We start from the raw sequence: 17033 nt of genomic DNA, 5'->3' as shown, positions 1-17033 counted from the left end.
ATCTAAAATCCAGCCTAAATCGCGGGCCAAATGGTTTACTGAACAGTCATAAACTGACAATGTCATAACTGACAGCGGAGTGCAGTGATGACAGCGCGGTGCGGGCCACATTGCAAGGCCTGGCGGGCTGGATTTGGCCCGAGGGCCTTGTGTTTGACACATGTGCTCTAGAGCATTTTCTCAATCTGTTGAGATTTTCTTCCTGGCAATTGTCATCAGTTTAGCTCAAACTCACAAAAATTCTCTACTGGTTTGAATGTTTCTTACATTGACACAATTTATAATACCTGACATCAGAGCCTCTTAGAAAAGGGACTGTATATTTTTCATTCCTATGACAAGTGTTTAGAATTCTTTTTTAGAGAAAGAAGATGAAGAAGGAGAAAGAGGATAATGAGAAAAATTCCAGAAGGTCTAATTGTGTGGCAGAACTGTTCTGCTCCAAATCAGGAAGGGTACATAGTTACTGCACAGCAGAGATGAGAAAAGAAAAGAGATGGAGGGAGGACGGATCAGTGAACGGGAGGAAAATCAAAGCTCCACAGCAAGGCCTTGCCCCATCACTCACCACATCTCTAAGAGTTAATAAATTCCTGAAATGCTTGGAAAAGGGGATCATGTGTGCATACCAGTGAGACAGGAAGTTTCATGTCCAAGCTGACCTGGGTGGAACCAAAACACCATTTTTAGAAGGAAGCCCAAAAGGTAAGAAAAGCATAAGTAAGTTATAGGAAATTCATAAAAACTAGATGTGATGGAGGGAGGATAAATACCTCTGAACTTTTACAATAATCTGCAATTAAGAATAAGGAAGCTTTAGCTGGCATCTAGATTTTGTATGTAATACTCACACTTTTCTGGTAAATAAATCCTGTGAATTATAAACCTAATTAGGTACTAACTGAAAGTTTAAAATCCACATATCTATTGATTCCTCTATATCATTTCAATGTACTAAATGCCACTCTAATACTTGGAAAAATCCTAATGAGGTCAACAGGATACTTCTTGAGGAATTAATGTTTAGAACTGTAATCTCTACTCCTTAATTTTGTTGTTTTTTAAATTTTTTTTTTTGTTTATTTGTATTTAATCTTCACTAGGAATATATTTTCATTGATTTTAGAGGGAGAGAGAGGAGAGAGAAACATCAATTGGTTGCCTCCTTTACGCACCCCAACCAGAAATCAAACCCACAACCTGGGTATGTGCCCTGAAACCACTACCCGTTTTGGTGGTATATATAGTAGGCACGCAACTGAGCCATACCAGCCAGGGCTACTCCTTCCTTTTTAAATACAGGATTGTTCCCTCCCCCACCTTTTTAAAAGGAACTCGGTAAATGCAAATGAACTTAAAAAGGGGAATGTCAGGAAATCTAGCAATAACAAATATATTAAGTCGGAGGTGGAGAGAGGATCAATTCCAAAAAAGAGACAACCCATCACAGTTCCTGCAGGAGTTGCCTCCCTCTAGCCAGGGCAGTCCAAGGGGGTGGTAAATAACCTGTGCAGGCAATGAGATCCTGAGCAAGAGATTCCTTACAGTCCCTGCTTGCACCCCTCCCAATCAGAAATATGGCAATCGACAGAACATCTTCCTGTGCCCTAGCCTACCAGTCTTAGGCAGATATTCCCAGGGCCCTGGCAGATACTCCAATATGAAACCCCTGCATCAGGGCACACTAGTGACTAAATTCTAAGCAAGGAAGGGGAGTCTTTCTTCTCCTGCCACTTCAGTAATCCTAGCCATCTACATATGATGTCAGGCTACTTTAAGCCCCCTTCCAACCAACCCAGCATAGCCCATAGCAAGACCACTCCTCCCTGCTCACACACCCATCCCGTACTGCCCCCTCCTCCCCTAACACACACACACACACAGAGGAAGGGAAGAAGTCAGATTGCTAGCTAGGCAGAGTTGGACCAAGTAAGGAGACAGCAACCCGCATCTGTATTCTAAATTTAATAAACAGCTGCCAGACCCCAGATGCACTGACGTCCACAAACATTCCCACCTCCCAAGGAGGCCCTTTCCTCAGAGACAGTAGCTGGCAGATACCCAGTTAGAAATCAGTGTTAGTAAACTGATAAGCAGAGAGATTAGCTTATGAAAGCTGGCTCAGAGAGGTAATATATACTATGCAAGAGTTCAGACTGCATAAAAGTCAAATATGATAGTTAAGATCCAGCTAATTACTTGCAGTGTTTCCCAAAGTGTGGTACGCGTACTCCCAGGGGTACAGGAAGAATTTGGTGGGGGTACGCGTTGCACCGGAGTTTGGTGGGGATATGCACTGCACCGTGCTTAGCTGCGCCTAATTCTACGTTCTCATGAGTACGAGGGGTACTCAGCGTTACGAAAATTATAGAAGGGGTACACATATGTCAAAAGTTTGTGAAACACTGACTTAGGGCAATGCTCATTTTGAAGTGTAAACTTTAGAATGTTCTTTATTTAAATCCCAGCATTTGTGGTTTGACCTGCTTGCCTTCACTTAAATGACATTAACACATCTATTATAGGCCCAAAACCTTTAAGAGAGAAAGAATATAAGAGTGAATAAACAATGTCCTCCTCATTTATCTTCTAAACAATTCAATTCTAAACAATTCCTTCAACCGCCCAATTTTCTATTTCTCTGTGATGGAATGAAGATATGTAAAATAACAAAAGTTGTTCCAATGCTGAACTTTGGTTTATAAAATATTCCATTCGTTGCATCCCTCAAAACTCTAACTAAATTAATTAAGGCATCATACATCACCAACAGCAATATTCATACTGAAAAACAGAATGCACTGGGGGAGGAGGAACCCAATAGTTAAATTAGAAGATAGAACAAAAATGCACCCTTGGATTGAAGCTACAAAATCCCAGACACTTATAGTATATTCAGCCCATGACATCTGAGAATTACAATCTGAACTTACAGAGTTTCAATCAAAGGACCATCCAATATCATCCAAGAGTGAAACTGACACCATACTCTTGTTCAGTCTCAGAATGAAGTAGAATCAAGTGGCTTTTCCATCACAGTGCATGTCAAAATGGCAGAATTAGCACTATCCAATTACCAAAATAATACCTCTGTCAATACCTTTTTTCACAAACAAAACAATTAATTCCAAGATGACATTCGTGGAGCAAGTAAAATCATTTTTGTGGTTGTGTCAGACAATGCTTCTTGCAACATTAACACTCTGCCCTTACTTGTGCTAAGTAACATCTTCAAAGTTTCATCTTCTTATCTTTCTTGCTAATTTTTCGAACTTATGTTTACGTGAAGACAGAGAATAGAGCTTCAGGTATATAGAAACTAATATGAACTAAACTGATTCTCTCAGGATAGCTAGAAAAGGAGAAAAGCCCATGAAGACCTAGAGGGGTAACTGTTGCTTGATAACCAATGCATTTTTAAATTCTGCTACCAAAAAAAAATGCATACATCCTAAAAAACTAAATCTACTAACCTCTACAATCAATGTGATACATGGTTTATCCAGTCTTGACAAAAATCCTCTGGATCACCAAGGGTATGTTCATCCACTCGTACATATGCAATTGTATAAAGAATCTATTATTTAGAACACCGGAAAAAAAAAAACAATTAAAAGATTTATACTTACAGCTACCATTTTTTTTATTATTTTGATTTTTATTTATCGATTTGAGAGAGGAAAGGAGAGAGGGAGGGAGAGAAATAGAAACACAAATTTGTTGTTCCACTTACTTATGTTATACATTCATTGGTTAATTCTTTTATGTGTCCTCTCCTGGGAATAACCGCAACCTTGGCATATCAGGATGATGCTCTAACCAACTGAGCTACCCAACCAGGACCATAGATACCATTTTTTTTTTAAAAGCATTTTTCATTTCTATGCTAAGATTCCCTAACTGAGGCCCCATAGTGATTACCAAATTGGAAAAAGAATAAGAAATGAACTCTATAAATAAAATTTACTATGTAGAATATGCTAATAATTTAAAATTACACTGGTAATTTATTGAAGACTAAAAAACTCTAATACCAACGTAACATATATATTAACATATATGTGCATATGTATATATCATAAACACATAAAACCTTGCATTAAAATTAAAAGTATCTGAAACATACAATCATTTTATAAGAAAAATATTAATATGTAGGCACATGCTATTAGCACATTTTAACTGAGAACGTAACAGTCATAACTCTGGGAACCTTTGCCCTCTCTCAGCACTCCTAATGCCCTTCCCTGATTCTTCTTTGTCTTTTTCTCACCCCTATATACTATATACATAGCCCCCAAACAGCTGTCCTTTCCCATGACACCACCATCATTCCTACTCTTCCCCAAGCTTCAAAGCTAAAGTTCTCACACACCTACAATCCACTTGCCTAGCACTGTGCCAAGTTCTTAGCATGCATTCTCTTACCATTCTTATAACAACCCTGTAAAATAGGTTTTGTTATTTTCCCATTTTACAAATGAGAAAACCAAGACCCAGAAGTTAAGTCCCTTGTTTAGGACATTAACTGCAAAGTGGCAGAGCCAGGAATCAAAGCCAGCTCTGACTTCAATGCCAGACAGTTTAAGCCGCTATCCAAAACAGTCTCCCTCAACAACTCAACATGGGTCCCTCAATTACCCAATCATTCATTTAACAAATAATTTATTTGTTGAACACAAATCTGTTCTATTTTCTACTTCTACCTCCCTACATCTGTCTAGAGACTACACTCCCCCATCCCTCTCACCTTTCAGGTAGATTCTCGGAATTATCTCTAACTCCTTCCTCTCCTGAATAACCTTCATCTACTTAACCAGTAGTTTCTGCCTATTTTAGAGATTCTATTGTAGATTATGTTACCTCCTTGCCAATTCAGACCATAAATTTCCTTTCCTTGGCCACTGTGATACCATCCTAATTAGTCTTTGCTGCTCGAGTTCTCCGGATCTTTGTAATCAATGTCACACCACTGCCACCTGTGATCCTTATAAAACAAATCTACTCATGTTACAACCCCTGCTTAAAAGCCTTTGATGGCTCTCCACTGTCTACAGAACAAAGTCCAAACTAGTTGCGTTGACCTTCCTATATGAACTGGCCTCAACCTATCTTCCCAGCTTCATCTCCTACTGCTCCCTCCTGAAGATAGCAATAATTTATAAGAGCTTAATTGTTTATACAGTGCATTTTCATGTACATTAATCCTAATAGCACTATGAGTATTTCTTATTATCCCAATTTTATGATAAAGAAACTAAGACTTACAAAGGTAAGATAATTTGCCCAACATCCCAAATAATAAAAGGCAGAAAGGGCCAAATCTCAAATTCCAAATCTTATCTCCTTCCCAGTACTTCATGCAGCCATAGCAACCCCATTCCAGCATATGAGACTTACTCAAACTTTCTCAAAAAGACACATTATTTTCCAACCTCTGTCTTGAGCTCAAGCTACTGTTCCCTTAGGATGGAATACTAGTATCATTTTTTGCCGATTTCAAAGAACTATTAGGCATTTTCCATATCATACTTCACCTTAGTATTTATCCTATCTAATGAAGAGGGAATATGCAAATTGACCATCGCACCATCACAAATCTGTCAGAGCCTGAAGTAGAGCCGGGTTTTTCATAACACAAGATGGCTGCACCCATAGCAGAGGCCAAATTCCTTAATGAGCCTTAACGAGCAATCAGCAGGGACCTGAGGCTGCACGCCTCCGCCTGGTGGGGCTTGACAGGGAACCTCAAGCCGCGCCCTCTGCCCCAGCTCTGGGCCAGGGGACCTGAATTCGCACCCCCAACCCCAGCTTGACAGGGGGACCTGAGGCTGTGCTCGGTGCCAGGCAGATCTCACACAGTGGGGGTGGGGCCGGACGTATCTGGTTCTCACGCGATTTCAAGGTGCACGCATGTGGGCAGGGACTTGACTCTGGGTCCCAAGGCCCGCCCCAGACTCTGATAGGAGGAAGATTTTCATATACATTTTACTAATTTTCTTTCATCTCTGACATTTCTATTATAGAGAAAGGACAAATAGCAATATTAAAATATTTTCTCTAAATAATTCTCTTTTAGTGTGTGCACAAATTTCGTGTACGGGGCCACTAGTATTTACATATAAATCTATCTCTACATTGAATTCTAAGGCCTCCAAGGAGAGTGTCAGTAAGTCACTCAGTTTTAAAGTTTGTTTACTGAACTGATAAACATGTGGGAAAAACAAGCCATATAAGGTGGCAAGTATCAAGGCAGCAACTGGTCAGACCTGAAACCAGTGATGGGATCAGACCATCTGGAACAGTGGTCACCAACCAGTGGACTATGGACCACTGGTGGTCAACGAGGTCCGAAAAGTTGGCAACTGCTAAACTGGAGCAAAATGGATCAGACCATTTCAGCTACTGGCAGTGACTACAATTTTAGCATCTTCTGAACAAGGCTGAATGCCCTGGTGCCAACAATTCTCACCAACCTTGGCCTTTATTAAATACTAGAGGCCTGGTGCATGAATTCCTGCATGGGGGGGAAGGGGGGTTTCGGCTGGCCTGTCCCAATAAGGGCAATCGGGCCAGGCTGGCTGCGAGGAGCAGCTGCAGGTGTTGGCTGACCAGCCTGCCCCTTGGTCAAACTCCCAGTCGAGGGGATAATTTGCATATTAGCCTTTTATTATATAGGATTACAGTTTATTGAAAGCATAATGAAAAACAATAGGATGAAATTGAAAGATTAGAAGTTGGTAAGAAAAATAAATTCACAGAAATATTATTTTCAATTTTAACATTTCTAGTTGATTAAGTAACCAAAATTTCAATGATACAGGCTTGCTTTAGCTTTTTACCAAAGATCAATTCAATTGCACGTATGGCTGCCATTAAAGGTACCATCTCAGTATGCCCACAGAATCCCATTCACCTACACAGCTTACCATGGCTCATTCTCTAAAAGGCACTAGGATTCCTAGTGCTGGCAGAGAGACTCTCTCAGAAGGTATTTGACATGCTGATTATCTGACCAACTTTTGCAACTGAAGTTTCCCATGGCTGTGTCAAATGGTCAAATATATTGAATAGTATTAGTGTGCCTTACGATTACAGGCTGTTACTCCTCCATGTATTGTCTTTATCCCAATGAAGATCAGATACTGAGAATGCCTTATCATTATAAAGTCCAGAATATGAAATCACTAAACAGCTGACCAGGTAAAAAGTCTCAAGTGCTTCCTTCTTTCTGTTAGAAATTTCCATACCCACTGCCAAACATAACTATACAGTTAACTTTTCCATGAACTGGCAGAGGATTTTACAAGAATTACTAACCCACATGCTCTGTGCTAAAGTTCATTTCATTCCAAATAGTTATATAAAGAAAGAAAACTAAAGACAATACGGTTACCTTAAGAAATTCACAAACTAAATTTCAGAACTGCCTTTGTCAGAACTAACTGTTCTTTATTTTGGCATCTTACCTCAAAACTATGTTGTATTCAATATACATCAGAATGCTGCCACATTTTACACACTAAAGATTTATTCCAGAAGCTAGCAAGATATGAGAGGGAAAGCCATGTTGGTCTTGTTATAAACTGTATATTTTCCCTTTTGAATAGAGTAAATACAGTGGTAGAGCAGAAATAACAAACATAGGATTCAGAGAATCTGAGTTCAAGCCATGACTGTAAAATGAGGGAAGCTCCACCAGAGAAAATACCCTATTCCCCAAAAATACGACAGTGTCTTATATTAATTTTTTCTCCCAAAGTTGCGCTAGGTCTTATTTTCAGGGGATGTCTTATCTTTCCACGCGCTAGGTCTTATTTTCGGAAGATGTCTTATTTTCGGGGAAACACGGTAGCAGCACCAAGTTCACAGGGACACTGCTGCACGGCTCTATCAGTTAACACGTACAAAGCGATCAGAACACATGGTTAGGCCTTGAAACATCAGCTTTACTATGAATCTATTACAATACCTGACTCAAAGTGACAATTAATGATATTTGTGAAAACAAATTATAACAAATCCCAACTCAGGATCATATCTTTTTTTTTTTTTTTAATATATTTCATTGATTTTTTTTTTACAGAGAGGGAGAGGGATAGAAAGTTAGAAACATCGATAAGAGAGAAACATCGATCAGCTGCCTCCTGCACACTCCCTACTGGGGATGTGCCCACAACCAAGGCACATGCCCTTAACCGGAATTGAACCTGGAACCTTTCAGTCCGCAGGCTAACGGTCTATCCACTGAGCCAAACTGGTTTCGGCAGGATCATACCTTTTGCTAACCCTCGTAATATCAATGATACTACTCCAAAAAAATAAAGTAAAATAAGACAACCCTAATCCTGCTTCTCAGGAGCTCCTGAAAAGTGAGATGGCAAATACATTTGAAAGCAAGGATAGATTTAATTTAAACTTATGACATGTATATCACTTCAAATATAAAGGTAAAAAAATGGAAACTGTGTTATCACAGCTATACATCTCTAAATAACAGGCCTGGGAAATACAGATGATAATATTGCTTTAGCATTATAATACATTTTGGCACTTAGTTATATCATTTATATGGATTCCTCCTCTTTCTTCTCAACAGTATTATATTTCTTTTGTATCCCTACAGCAATGTTAAATAGCCATCAAACAGTTGAATTAAAGTAACATTTTGCAGAGAATTTAGCAAAGCATCTGACTTGATGTTTTCATCAGCAGGAACACTCTAACTGCGGTGCACACAAGTAATTCAGCCTGAAGACTGGTTATGAGTGCACACTGGCGTCTGTCACCTGGGATCCAACTCTACCACTGACTAGCTGCGGGAGCTAGGAGCCTAAAGCCTGTTTTCCATTCCATAAAACAGCCATAATTTTTACCTACCTCTTAGGATTATTTTGACAACTGAAAAATATATACAAAGCATAACAATGCTAGTGCTGAAATATTTAGGAGGAAGTGTACTGATGCCTCCAATTTACACTAAAATGCATCAAAAAGTGGATCCATAATGCCACTGAGCTGTACACTAAAAACAGAGTTAAAATGATTAATTTTATGGTATGTGTATCTTACCACAATCTTTTTTAATAAAAAAAATAATTAAAATTGTAAACATAGATTGAAAGACGGACAGACAGGTGATAGGGCTAGTAAAATATCAAATGTAGAACCTAAGTAGGGGTATCGGAATGCTTATTTTCAACTTTTCTGTATATTTGAAGATTTTTACAATAAGCTATTAGGGAAAAATAATGCTAGCATGTTGTAGTTTGCTTTTATCATCATCTACTAGTCAGAAACAATAGCCAGTAAATATTCAGATACTTAGCTCTTTTTATGGCATAATTTATAAAAGCACCTTTGTGCCAGCCATCTATTCTTTTATTATAGTCATTATGAAACTAAAAGTAGTTTATTTGAAACTTATTAAATAGTATATATGTGTGTGACTTCAAGTTAAATTATTCTAAGGTGCCAACTGCCAAGTGTTTAATCTTTCCTGAAGAAATACAGAAATCAAATCAACAGACATCTGTGATCGATAATTTAACCAAACAAAACATTGGAAAAGCAAGATTGGAACTATTTGTTCTTAACTTTTCCAATAGCTGTTGATAAAGCCAAAAAAATCCTTAATTAGAAGTATAAGTACTATCAAGACTCTACCAGGTACCTGAAGTACAAACACATCAGCCACTTTAGAATGATATCCACTCTGCCCTGGCCAGTGTGGTTCAGTTGGCTGCAGAGCATCGTCTGGCACACAGAAAGGTGGAAGTTTCTACTACCAGTCAGGGCACATACCCAGGTTGCAGGTTTGATCCCTGGTCCAGACGTGTGCAAATGTTTCTCATATTGATGTTTCTCTCTCTTTCTCTCCCTTCTTCTCAGACCAAAATGATATCCACTTCTTCTAGTTTTGTTTCCCATTCCAACTAGTACTTCAGATTTTATCGTGTTTATTGGTACAATAGAAATAAATATCATGCAGTATCAAAATTTTTAATGTCAGACCACCTCATACCCATAAAAAATACAGAGACCTGCCCTGGCCTATGTGGCTCAGTGGTTGACTGAGCACTGTCCCACGCACAGCAAGGTCTCTGATTTGTCTCCCAGTCAGGGCAAATACCCAGGATGCAGGTTCAATCCCGGGTCAGGGTGCTTATGATAGGCAACCAATAGATATTTCTTTCTCTCTCTCTCTCTAAAAATCAATAAAAAGACATATCCTCAGGTGAGGATTTTTTTTTTTTTAATACAGAATTAAAGTGTTGGTAAGGACATGGCAAAACTGTATCCCTTGTGTACTGATGGTGGGAACATAAAATGAATGGTACAGCCACTGTGGAAAACAGCATGATGATTCCTCAAAAAATTAAAAATATGCCAGGCCAGCCACTGTGACTCAATGGTTGAGCGTCAACCTAAGAACCAGGTTGAACCAAGAGGTTACCATTGATTCCAAGTCAGGGCACATGCCCAGGTTGCAGGTTCATTCCCCAATGTGGGGCCTGCAGGAGGCAGCCGATCAATGATTCTTTCTCATCACTGCTGCTTCTATGTCTCTCTCTCTCTCCACTCCTCTCTGAAATAAAATATTTATTTTTATACATATAAAATAAAATATGCATTTTTTAAATAAAAATAGAATTACCATATGATCCAACAACCCCACTCTTGGGTAAATACCAAAAGAATTGAAAACAGGATAACAGAGTTATTGGTACACCTATGTTCATAGCAGCATTATTCATAATCACTAGAACATACAAGCAACCCAAGTTTCCACTGACATGAAATGGATGAGAAAATGTGACATATACATACAGCGGAATATCATTCAGCCTTAAAAGGGAAGAAAAATTCTGTAACATGCCTTAACATGGATGAACCTTGAGGACTTGTGAAATTTCACTTGCTAAGTGAAATAAGCAAGTCACAAAGAGACAAATCCTGTATGACTCCTCTTACACGAGATACATGGGGTAGTCAAAATCAGAGACAAAAAGTAGAATGGTGGTTGCCAAGGGCTGAGAGGAGTTAGGGTTCAATGTATGTGGAACTTCAGTTTTGCAAGATAAATTGAGCTCTGAAGAGTCTGGTGATGATTGCAGAACAATCATTTGTATTTAATATTACTGTATTTAATATTACTGAATTGTATACTTAATGGTGATGATGGTAAATTTTATTATGTGTATTTTACCACAATAACAAAAAACGGAAGGAAAAAAAATCAGGGAACTAGTCTCCCCAGAAGGCCTGGTTGGTGCTCCAGCTTGGAACTGACAGACAAGCAAGCAACCCAGTGGCTCTCAGCGCCTGGTCTACCTCTAACCTCTCCGTCCTGCGCAGGGTCACACTGATTGTTTATCTCAGCTTCAAAGGGAGCCGACACTCCTCCTGCTACACCAGTTCTGGGTTAAGACGGCAGAGGAACTTAATCTCTCTAAGCCTGCCTCCTCTTTTAAAACAAGGATAATTCCTACCTACCTGCTTCATAGCGTTGCAATGAGGGCAAAAATGAGATCATGCACATAAAACCACCTTTAAACTGCCAAGCACCAAAGTAATAAGAATTACGTTTGCAAACGACTTTCATAGGGAAAAATTCAGAAGGGGCTACACCACAGCAGAAAACTTCACCACGCTTGGGACAGACACCTCACCCCAGGCTTCTTCATTTCCACACGTAAAACTCGCAGGCACCCCTAAAAATAACACCTCCTTGTTTGTCATTACCTGAAGGGCGGCCTTGAGGAGACAAACAAACCGAAAGCATTCATCTTAACCACCCCAAACGCGATCACAAGTCATCTCACGCGTCCTGACCTAGACAAATTCCATCCGTGTGACCCCCCGCGTGGGCCTGCACGCCCCGGGGACTACACTTCCCACAAGGCACCGGGGCGAGCCCGGGAGGCGGGCGTGGCGGCCTGGAATTCGGGGTGACCACCGCTCGCTCTCGGGATCGAGGATCGCCGATGCCCTGGAAAATGGCAACGTTTCAGGTCGAGGGCGCACTGGCTCTCCCTTCCGAAAGCGCTGTCACCCCGCGGTGTCTCCGGCCGGCCGGCCACCGCCGCCGCCGCCCTCTCGGCTCTCCCGTCCTTCCTGCTCCACCTGAGGGTCACCGCCGGCTCCAGGCCTCGCCGCGGGCTCCTGGGGTCTCCCAGGAAGGAGGCGGCATCGTGTCCCCGTCCCCGAAAGCGCTGTGTCTCACACTCGCTCAACAGTTGGGGGGGTCGGGGAGCGAGGCACCAGCGGGGTCAGACGTCGGGACGGGCTGACATGACCCGTCACCCCGGGGCTCGGGCCGGTCCGCCCGCCCGGGCACCGCGGGGCAGGGGGCGCCTGGCGGGCTCCCCCAACCCCCGAGCCGGGGCGGATCGCGGGGCAGAGGCGGCTCCGCCTGGGGCTCCGGTTTCAATTTCGCAACGTGACGGTGCAAACCTGAGGCCTACACACGCCGGCGGCCGCGGCCGGTCCGCCCTGCCCACCAGGCCCGGGCGCCCCAGCCCCCTGCACGCCGGGCCCGCCGCCTGCCCACCAGCCCGAGCCCCGGCCCCCGCCCGCCCTCCGGCCCCGCGCGGCCCCCGCCCCGGCTCCCGGCCGCAGGCTCGCCGCGGCACTTACTCAGCTCGTCCTGGGAGGCGGAGGCGGCGGCCGCAGCCATGTTGCGCCGCGGCGGGAGGGAGGGAGGGGCCGGAGGGGGAGCGCGCGGCCGGGCGGCGCGGGGGGCTCGCGGCTCCGCGGGGCCGCAGGGCCCAGGGGCCGCCTCAGGTCGTCCGGTGGCGGGCCGCGCGGCGCCCACGAGGCCCGCCCGCCCCCGCCGCCCACTGCGTCCTCCTCCCCGCGCGCGGCGCCCTCGCCGCCGTCCCCCCGCGAGGTCGCGACCGCGGGCGCCCTCGCAGCCTCGCGCCCCTGCGGAGCCGCCGCCGCCGTCCGTCGGCCGAGTCCGGAGCGCCCGGCGCCGCGCTCGCCCGGCTCACGCCGGCTTTATATTTAGAAAGAGCTGAGCCATCCTCCCAGCGGCCCCCCCGCCGCGCGCCGCCCGCCCGCGCTCGCTCGCTCGCTCGCGGCTCGTCCTGCCCACCTGCCGCCGCCCGCCCCGCGCGCCGGAGCCGGAGCCGCAGCCGCAGCCGGAGCCGGCCCGGGAGCGCTCCCCGCGCGGACCCGGCACGCGGCGGCCCGCGTCCCCCCGCGCCCGCAGCGGGCCTCTGACCTGAGTCCGAGCCGGTCTCCATGCCGGGGATGCGGCGCTCGGCCCCCGAAGCGAGGGGCGTTCGGCGGACTCTGCCCCGAGCACCGTTCGCTGCCGCCCGCGAGGGGCTCCTCCGAGCGCGGGCCCGGCGCTCCGGCAACGGGACGGGGGGAGCCTCGGAGCGGGGCCCTAGCCGCCTTTCGGAAGCGCCGCGGCTGTCACGTCGCCGGCCCCTGCCGGGAGGAACACGCCTGTCCGGAGCGGAGACGTGGACTCGGGGAAGGGGAGCCGGGCGCGGAGTCGGCGGCGGGAGGAAGCCCCGCCCTGCGCCTCGCGCCGAACTTCTCGGCCCCGGCGCCCGGCGCTGACTCAGTCCCCAGCGAGCCCGGCCCCGCGGCCGCCCCGGCCGGGCTCCCGGCCCCTTCCCCCTGAGGCGCTGTCAGTGCAGGAGCGAGGGCCCCGAGGGAAGGGGAATCAATAAGCCCTAACCGATTTTTTAAAGTTCAAACTCAAGTGCGTGTGTGTGTGTGTGTGTGTGTGTGTATATATATACATACTATGTTTTAAAATGTGTGTATTGTAATCCCTACGTTCCTTTTGGTGACCCGAGTCATTTACTTTTTGATCTACCAATTTTCACTGTATACCTTCAGTTTGTCTGTGAGGTCATGTATTTGGGGGGTGGGGGGGAGAAACCCTTGCAAAATGGAATTCCAATTAAGGGGTTGCATAATTGCAGTGATTTAAATGATGGTATTCTGTCGTAACAAATTAGGTACAAGATCAGATACATTTTTTTACTAAGAGGAAGAAATCAAGATTGTAAATGGGATAAAATTGCATTTGTTCCTAAAAGTTTGGACATCTATAAAGCCCTAGTTAATGTCCAGAAAGTTGGAATATCATTTTAAAAATGTGAAAGCCCTTTCTTTCCCTCACCCCACTTGGCAGGGAAAATGATAGTTAACAGGTGCAGCTGAGTGCACATCCTGCAAGGGGTTGTCTCTGAACACACGTATGTGCAGCCCCAAATAGGACTTGAGTGGGAAGGGGATTCACAATCATGATAAAGTTCTGGTCCATATTTTCCCCCAATAAGCATTCTTCCATGTTAATTCAAAGAGCTGTACACCACCACACTTTTTGGTCATGACTTCATAGTACATTAAATTAACCAATCCCTTTTTTGGAGGGCATTTTGGCTCTTTCGTTTGTTGTTGACACAGTCTATCACAATGAACTATTTTCAAAGAAAACAATATTGAAATGTATAAAGTAAAGGTTGTCCCCTACCTCCCTGCCCACCATCCCCTCATCCCTAGAAATAAATCCTTTTCGGACTATTTCTATGAATATATAAAGTGGCTGCACCAAGGACTGGTTTGGGGAGACTTTGACTTTCCACAACCTCACATAGATCCTTCTTTAAAAAGATCCTTTTAAAAAATAGAGAACCTAAGTTGAAAAAAAAAAAAAAAAAAAAGGCAAGTTTACTTCCAGACAAAATCAGCTAGCAACTTATAAGTTCCTCCTACATAGAAATTCCAGAGTCCATGTGTATGCAAATTATATATGTGTGTACACAGATTTTTGTTTTGACAAAAATGAAATCATACTACACATATTATGAAACTATCTTTTCACCGAACAATATGTCACAATTGTCCTTTCCTATCAGTAATGATAACAGTAGCTAATACTAATGGGTCAGGCACTGTTTAAAGTGTTTTACTTGGATGAATTAATTTAATCTTCGTAACAATCTTATGAAGTAGGGATTTTATGACACAGCTGGTTGAAGAACGTATCAAAAGTGCCACGGCTAGATGCCCAGCTAATGCGGCTCAATGGTTGAGTGTCAACCTATGAACCAGAAGGTCACAGTTCCTTTAGATTCCCAGTCAAGCCTGGGTTACCAGGTTGCTTGCTCAGTCCCCAGTAAGGGGCCTGCAGGAGGCAGCCAATTAATGATTCTCATCATTAATGTTTCTATCTCTCTCTTCCTCTCTGAAATCTGTTTAAAAAAAAAAAAAAAAAAAAAAAAGTACCACAGCTGGAAAGTGGTAGAGAGAGTATTTGAACCCTGGCAGTGTGGATCCTGTATGTCAGAACTATCTCCTTCTTTTAAATGGCTGCATACTAAATGCATGACAAAATTTATTTAATCGTTCCTTTACAAATGAGTATTTAGATTGTCTACAATTTTTTATTATTGCAAACAAGGCTACTGTAAAACTTTCTTATACATATATCTTTATGAAGTCACACTTTTCTATATGTGAAATTGCCAGGCAAAAACAACTTATTACAGATAGTAGTAGTTAATAGCTGCTTACAATGGTGCTTACAATTCTGGTGGTATTATTATACGTCTAGCTTTTTTTAATAGTTGCTTCTCCCTTCAAACTACTTATAGTTTATTCTTCCCATTACATAGCTTCATCTTTTTTTATTTGTTTTATTTTTATTGATTTCAGAGAAGAAGGAGAGGGAGAGAGAGATAGAAACATCAATGATGAGAGAGAATCATTGATCAGCTGCCCCCTACATGCCCACCCTGGGGATTGAGCCCGCAACCCAGATATGCCCTGACTGGGAATCAAACCATGACCTCCTGGTTCATAGGTCAACACTCAACCACTGAGCCACACCAGCTGGGCATAGCTTCATCTTCTTACTACACACTTTTGTTTTGAGGCATGGCCTTGAGATCCTTCCTATCTAGAATTTACTTCAACATTTAAAAACTGATAAGAAGGCATTGGAGTAAGGGAGCGGATGAAGAGGGGACAGAGAAGAAACCACTGAGAAACGAAATAAGATCACAAAATCAAAGAACTAAAAATGTGCCTCTTAACTCCTTAAAAGTCCCCTCTCTCGACGAAGCTGGTTTGGCTCAGTGGATAGAGCGTCGGCCTGTGGACTGATGGGTCCCAGGTTTGATTCCGGTCAAGGGCATGAACTTTGGTTGCGGCCCCATCCCTAGTGGGGGGGAGGGTGCAGGAGGCAGCTGATGGATTATTCTCTCTCATCGATGTTTCTAACTCTCTATCTCTCTCTCTTCCTCTCTGTAAAAAACCAATAAAATATTTTTTTTAAATGTCCCCTCTCTCCTTTTGTAGGCCTAGTCACATTAAAAGTATGCATAGTTCTAATAAGGTATCGATAACTAATCTCCTCTCCATAGTCAAAGGAGATTAGAAGCAGAATATCAGAGTGCTCTTCTGGTCAGGTACATGGATGAGAGAAGTACTGATAGACACACTAAGAAATAAGAAATAGGAAAACTTTGAAAAGAAGCTATAAGAATTCAAAAAGCAAAGCATGCTGGGATTATTTATAAAATACAAAAAGCACTGTCCACCCCATAGTGCTAAAATTATTTCACTTGAATAATTCATGTTCATGGCTTTAGTCCTGACATCAAGAAATAGTAAAATTATGTTTAGTATATCAGCATCAGAAAACAAGGGAGTATGAAGTATATTTTACCAAGCTTTTCATCTACATTGGTTATAATAAGCAATTCTAGACCATCTAGAAAATCCAACTATCCCAAATGATTCAATTATCCATTCCCAAAAAGTTCCAAACAAGCCAAAATTCTTTATAAATAAGCCTCATATGGTATTTATTTTGGTTGCTGAAAGAGTCAGACTGGATCCAATCTACCAACATAAAGTTCACGACACTAATGGTTCCTCTTTGCTCTTTTCGATCAGTTATTGATTAAAGAATATATCACTGCATATCTATCTATATAAAAGCCTAAGCAATTGACCAACCCATAGCTATGACCACCAGGGGACACATGCTCAGTGCAGGA

At 43.2% G+C, this 17033-nt stretch overlaps 1 protein-coding gene across 4 annotated transcripts in view; it reads right to left on the bottom strand.

The window, feature by feature from the left end:
* Positions 1–13549, bottom strand: part of ECPAS (Ecm29 proteasome adaptor and scaffold) — a 94071-nt gene extending 80522 nt beyond the window's left edge. Inside the window, exons 1-2 of one of the 4 annotated variants that reach the window (XM_084898155.1) lie at positions 13229–13448; positions 3474–3577 (exon numbers count right to left, since the gene is read on the bottom strand). In XM_084898155.1, the coding sequence (XP_084754281.1) occupies positions 3474–3495 (22 nt within the window). In that variant the 5' untranslated portion in view covers positions 3496–3577; positions 13229–13448. Of the gene's footprint in view, positions 1–3473; positions 3578–12639; positions 12982–13228 lie in introns of those variants that run through there. The other 3 variants (XM_084898156.1, XM_084898157.1, XM_084898158.1) reach the window with 3 other exon arrangements.
* Between the last annotated feature and the right edge of the window lie 3484 nt (positions 13550–17033).

The sequence above is a fragment of the Pipistrellus hanaki genome (assembly GCF_964339955.1).
Source record: "Pipistrellus hanaki genome assembly, chromosome: 11".
Lineage (NCBI taxonomy): Eukaryota > Metazoa > Chordata > Mammalia > Chiroptera > Vespertilionidae > Pipistrellus > Pipistrellus hanaki.
Note: the sequence above shows the minus strand (reverse complement) of the source record. Positions and strands in the feature narration are given on the sequence as shown.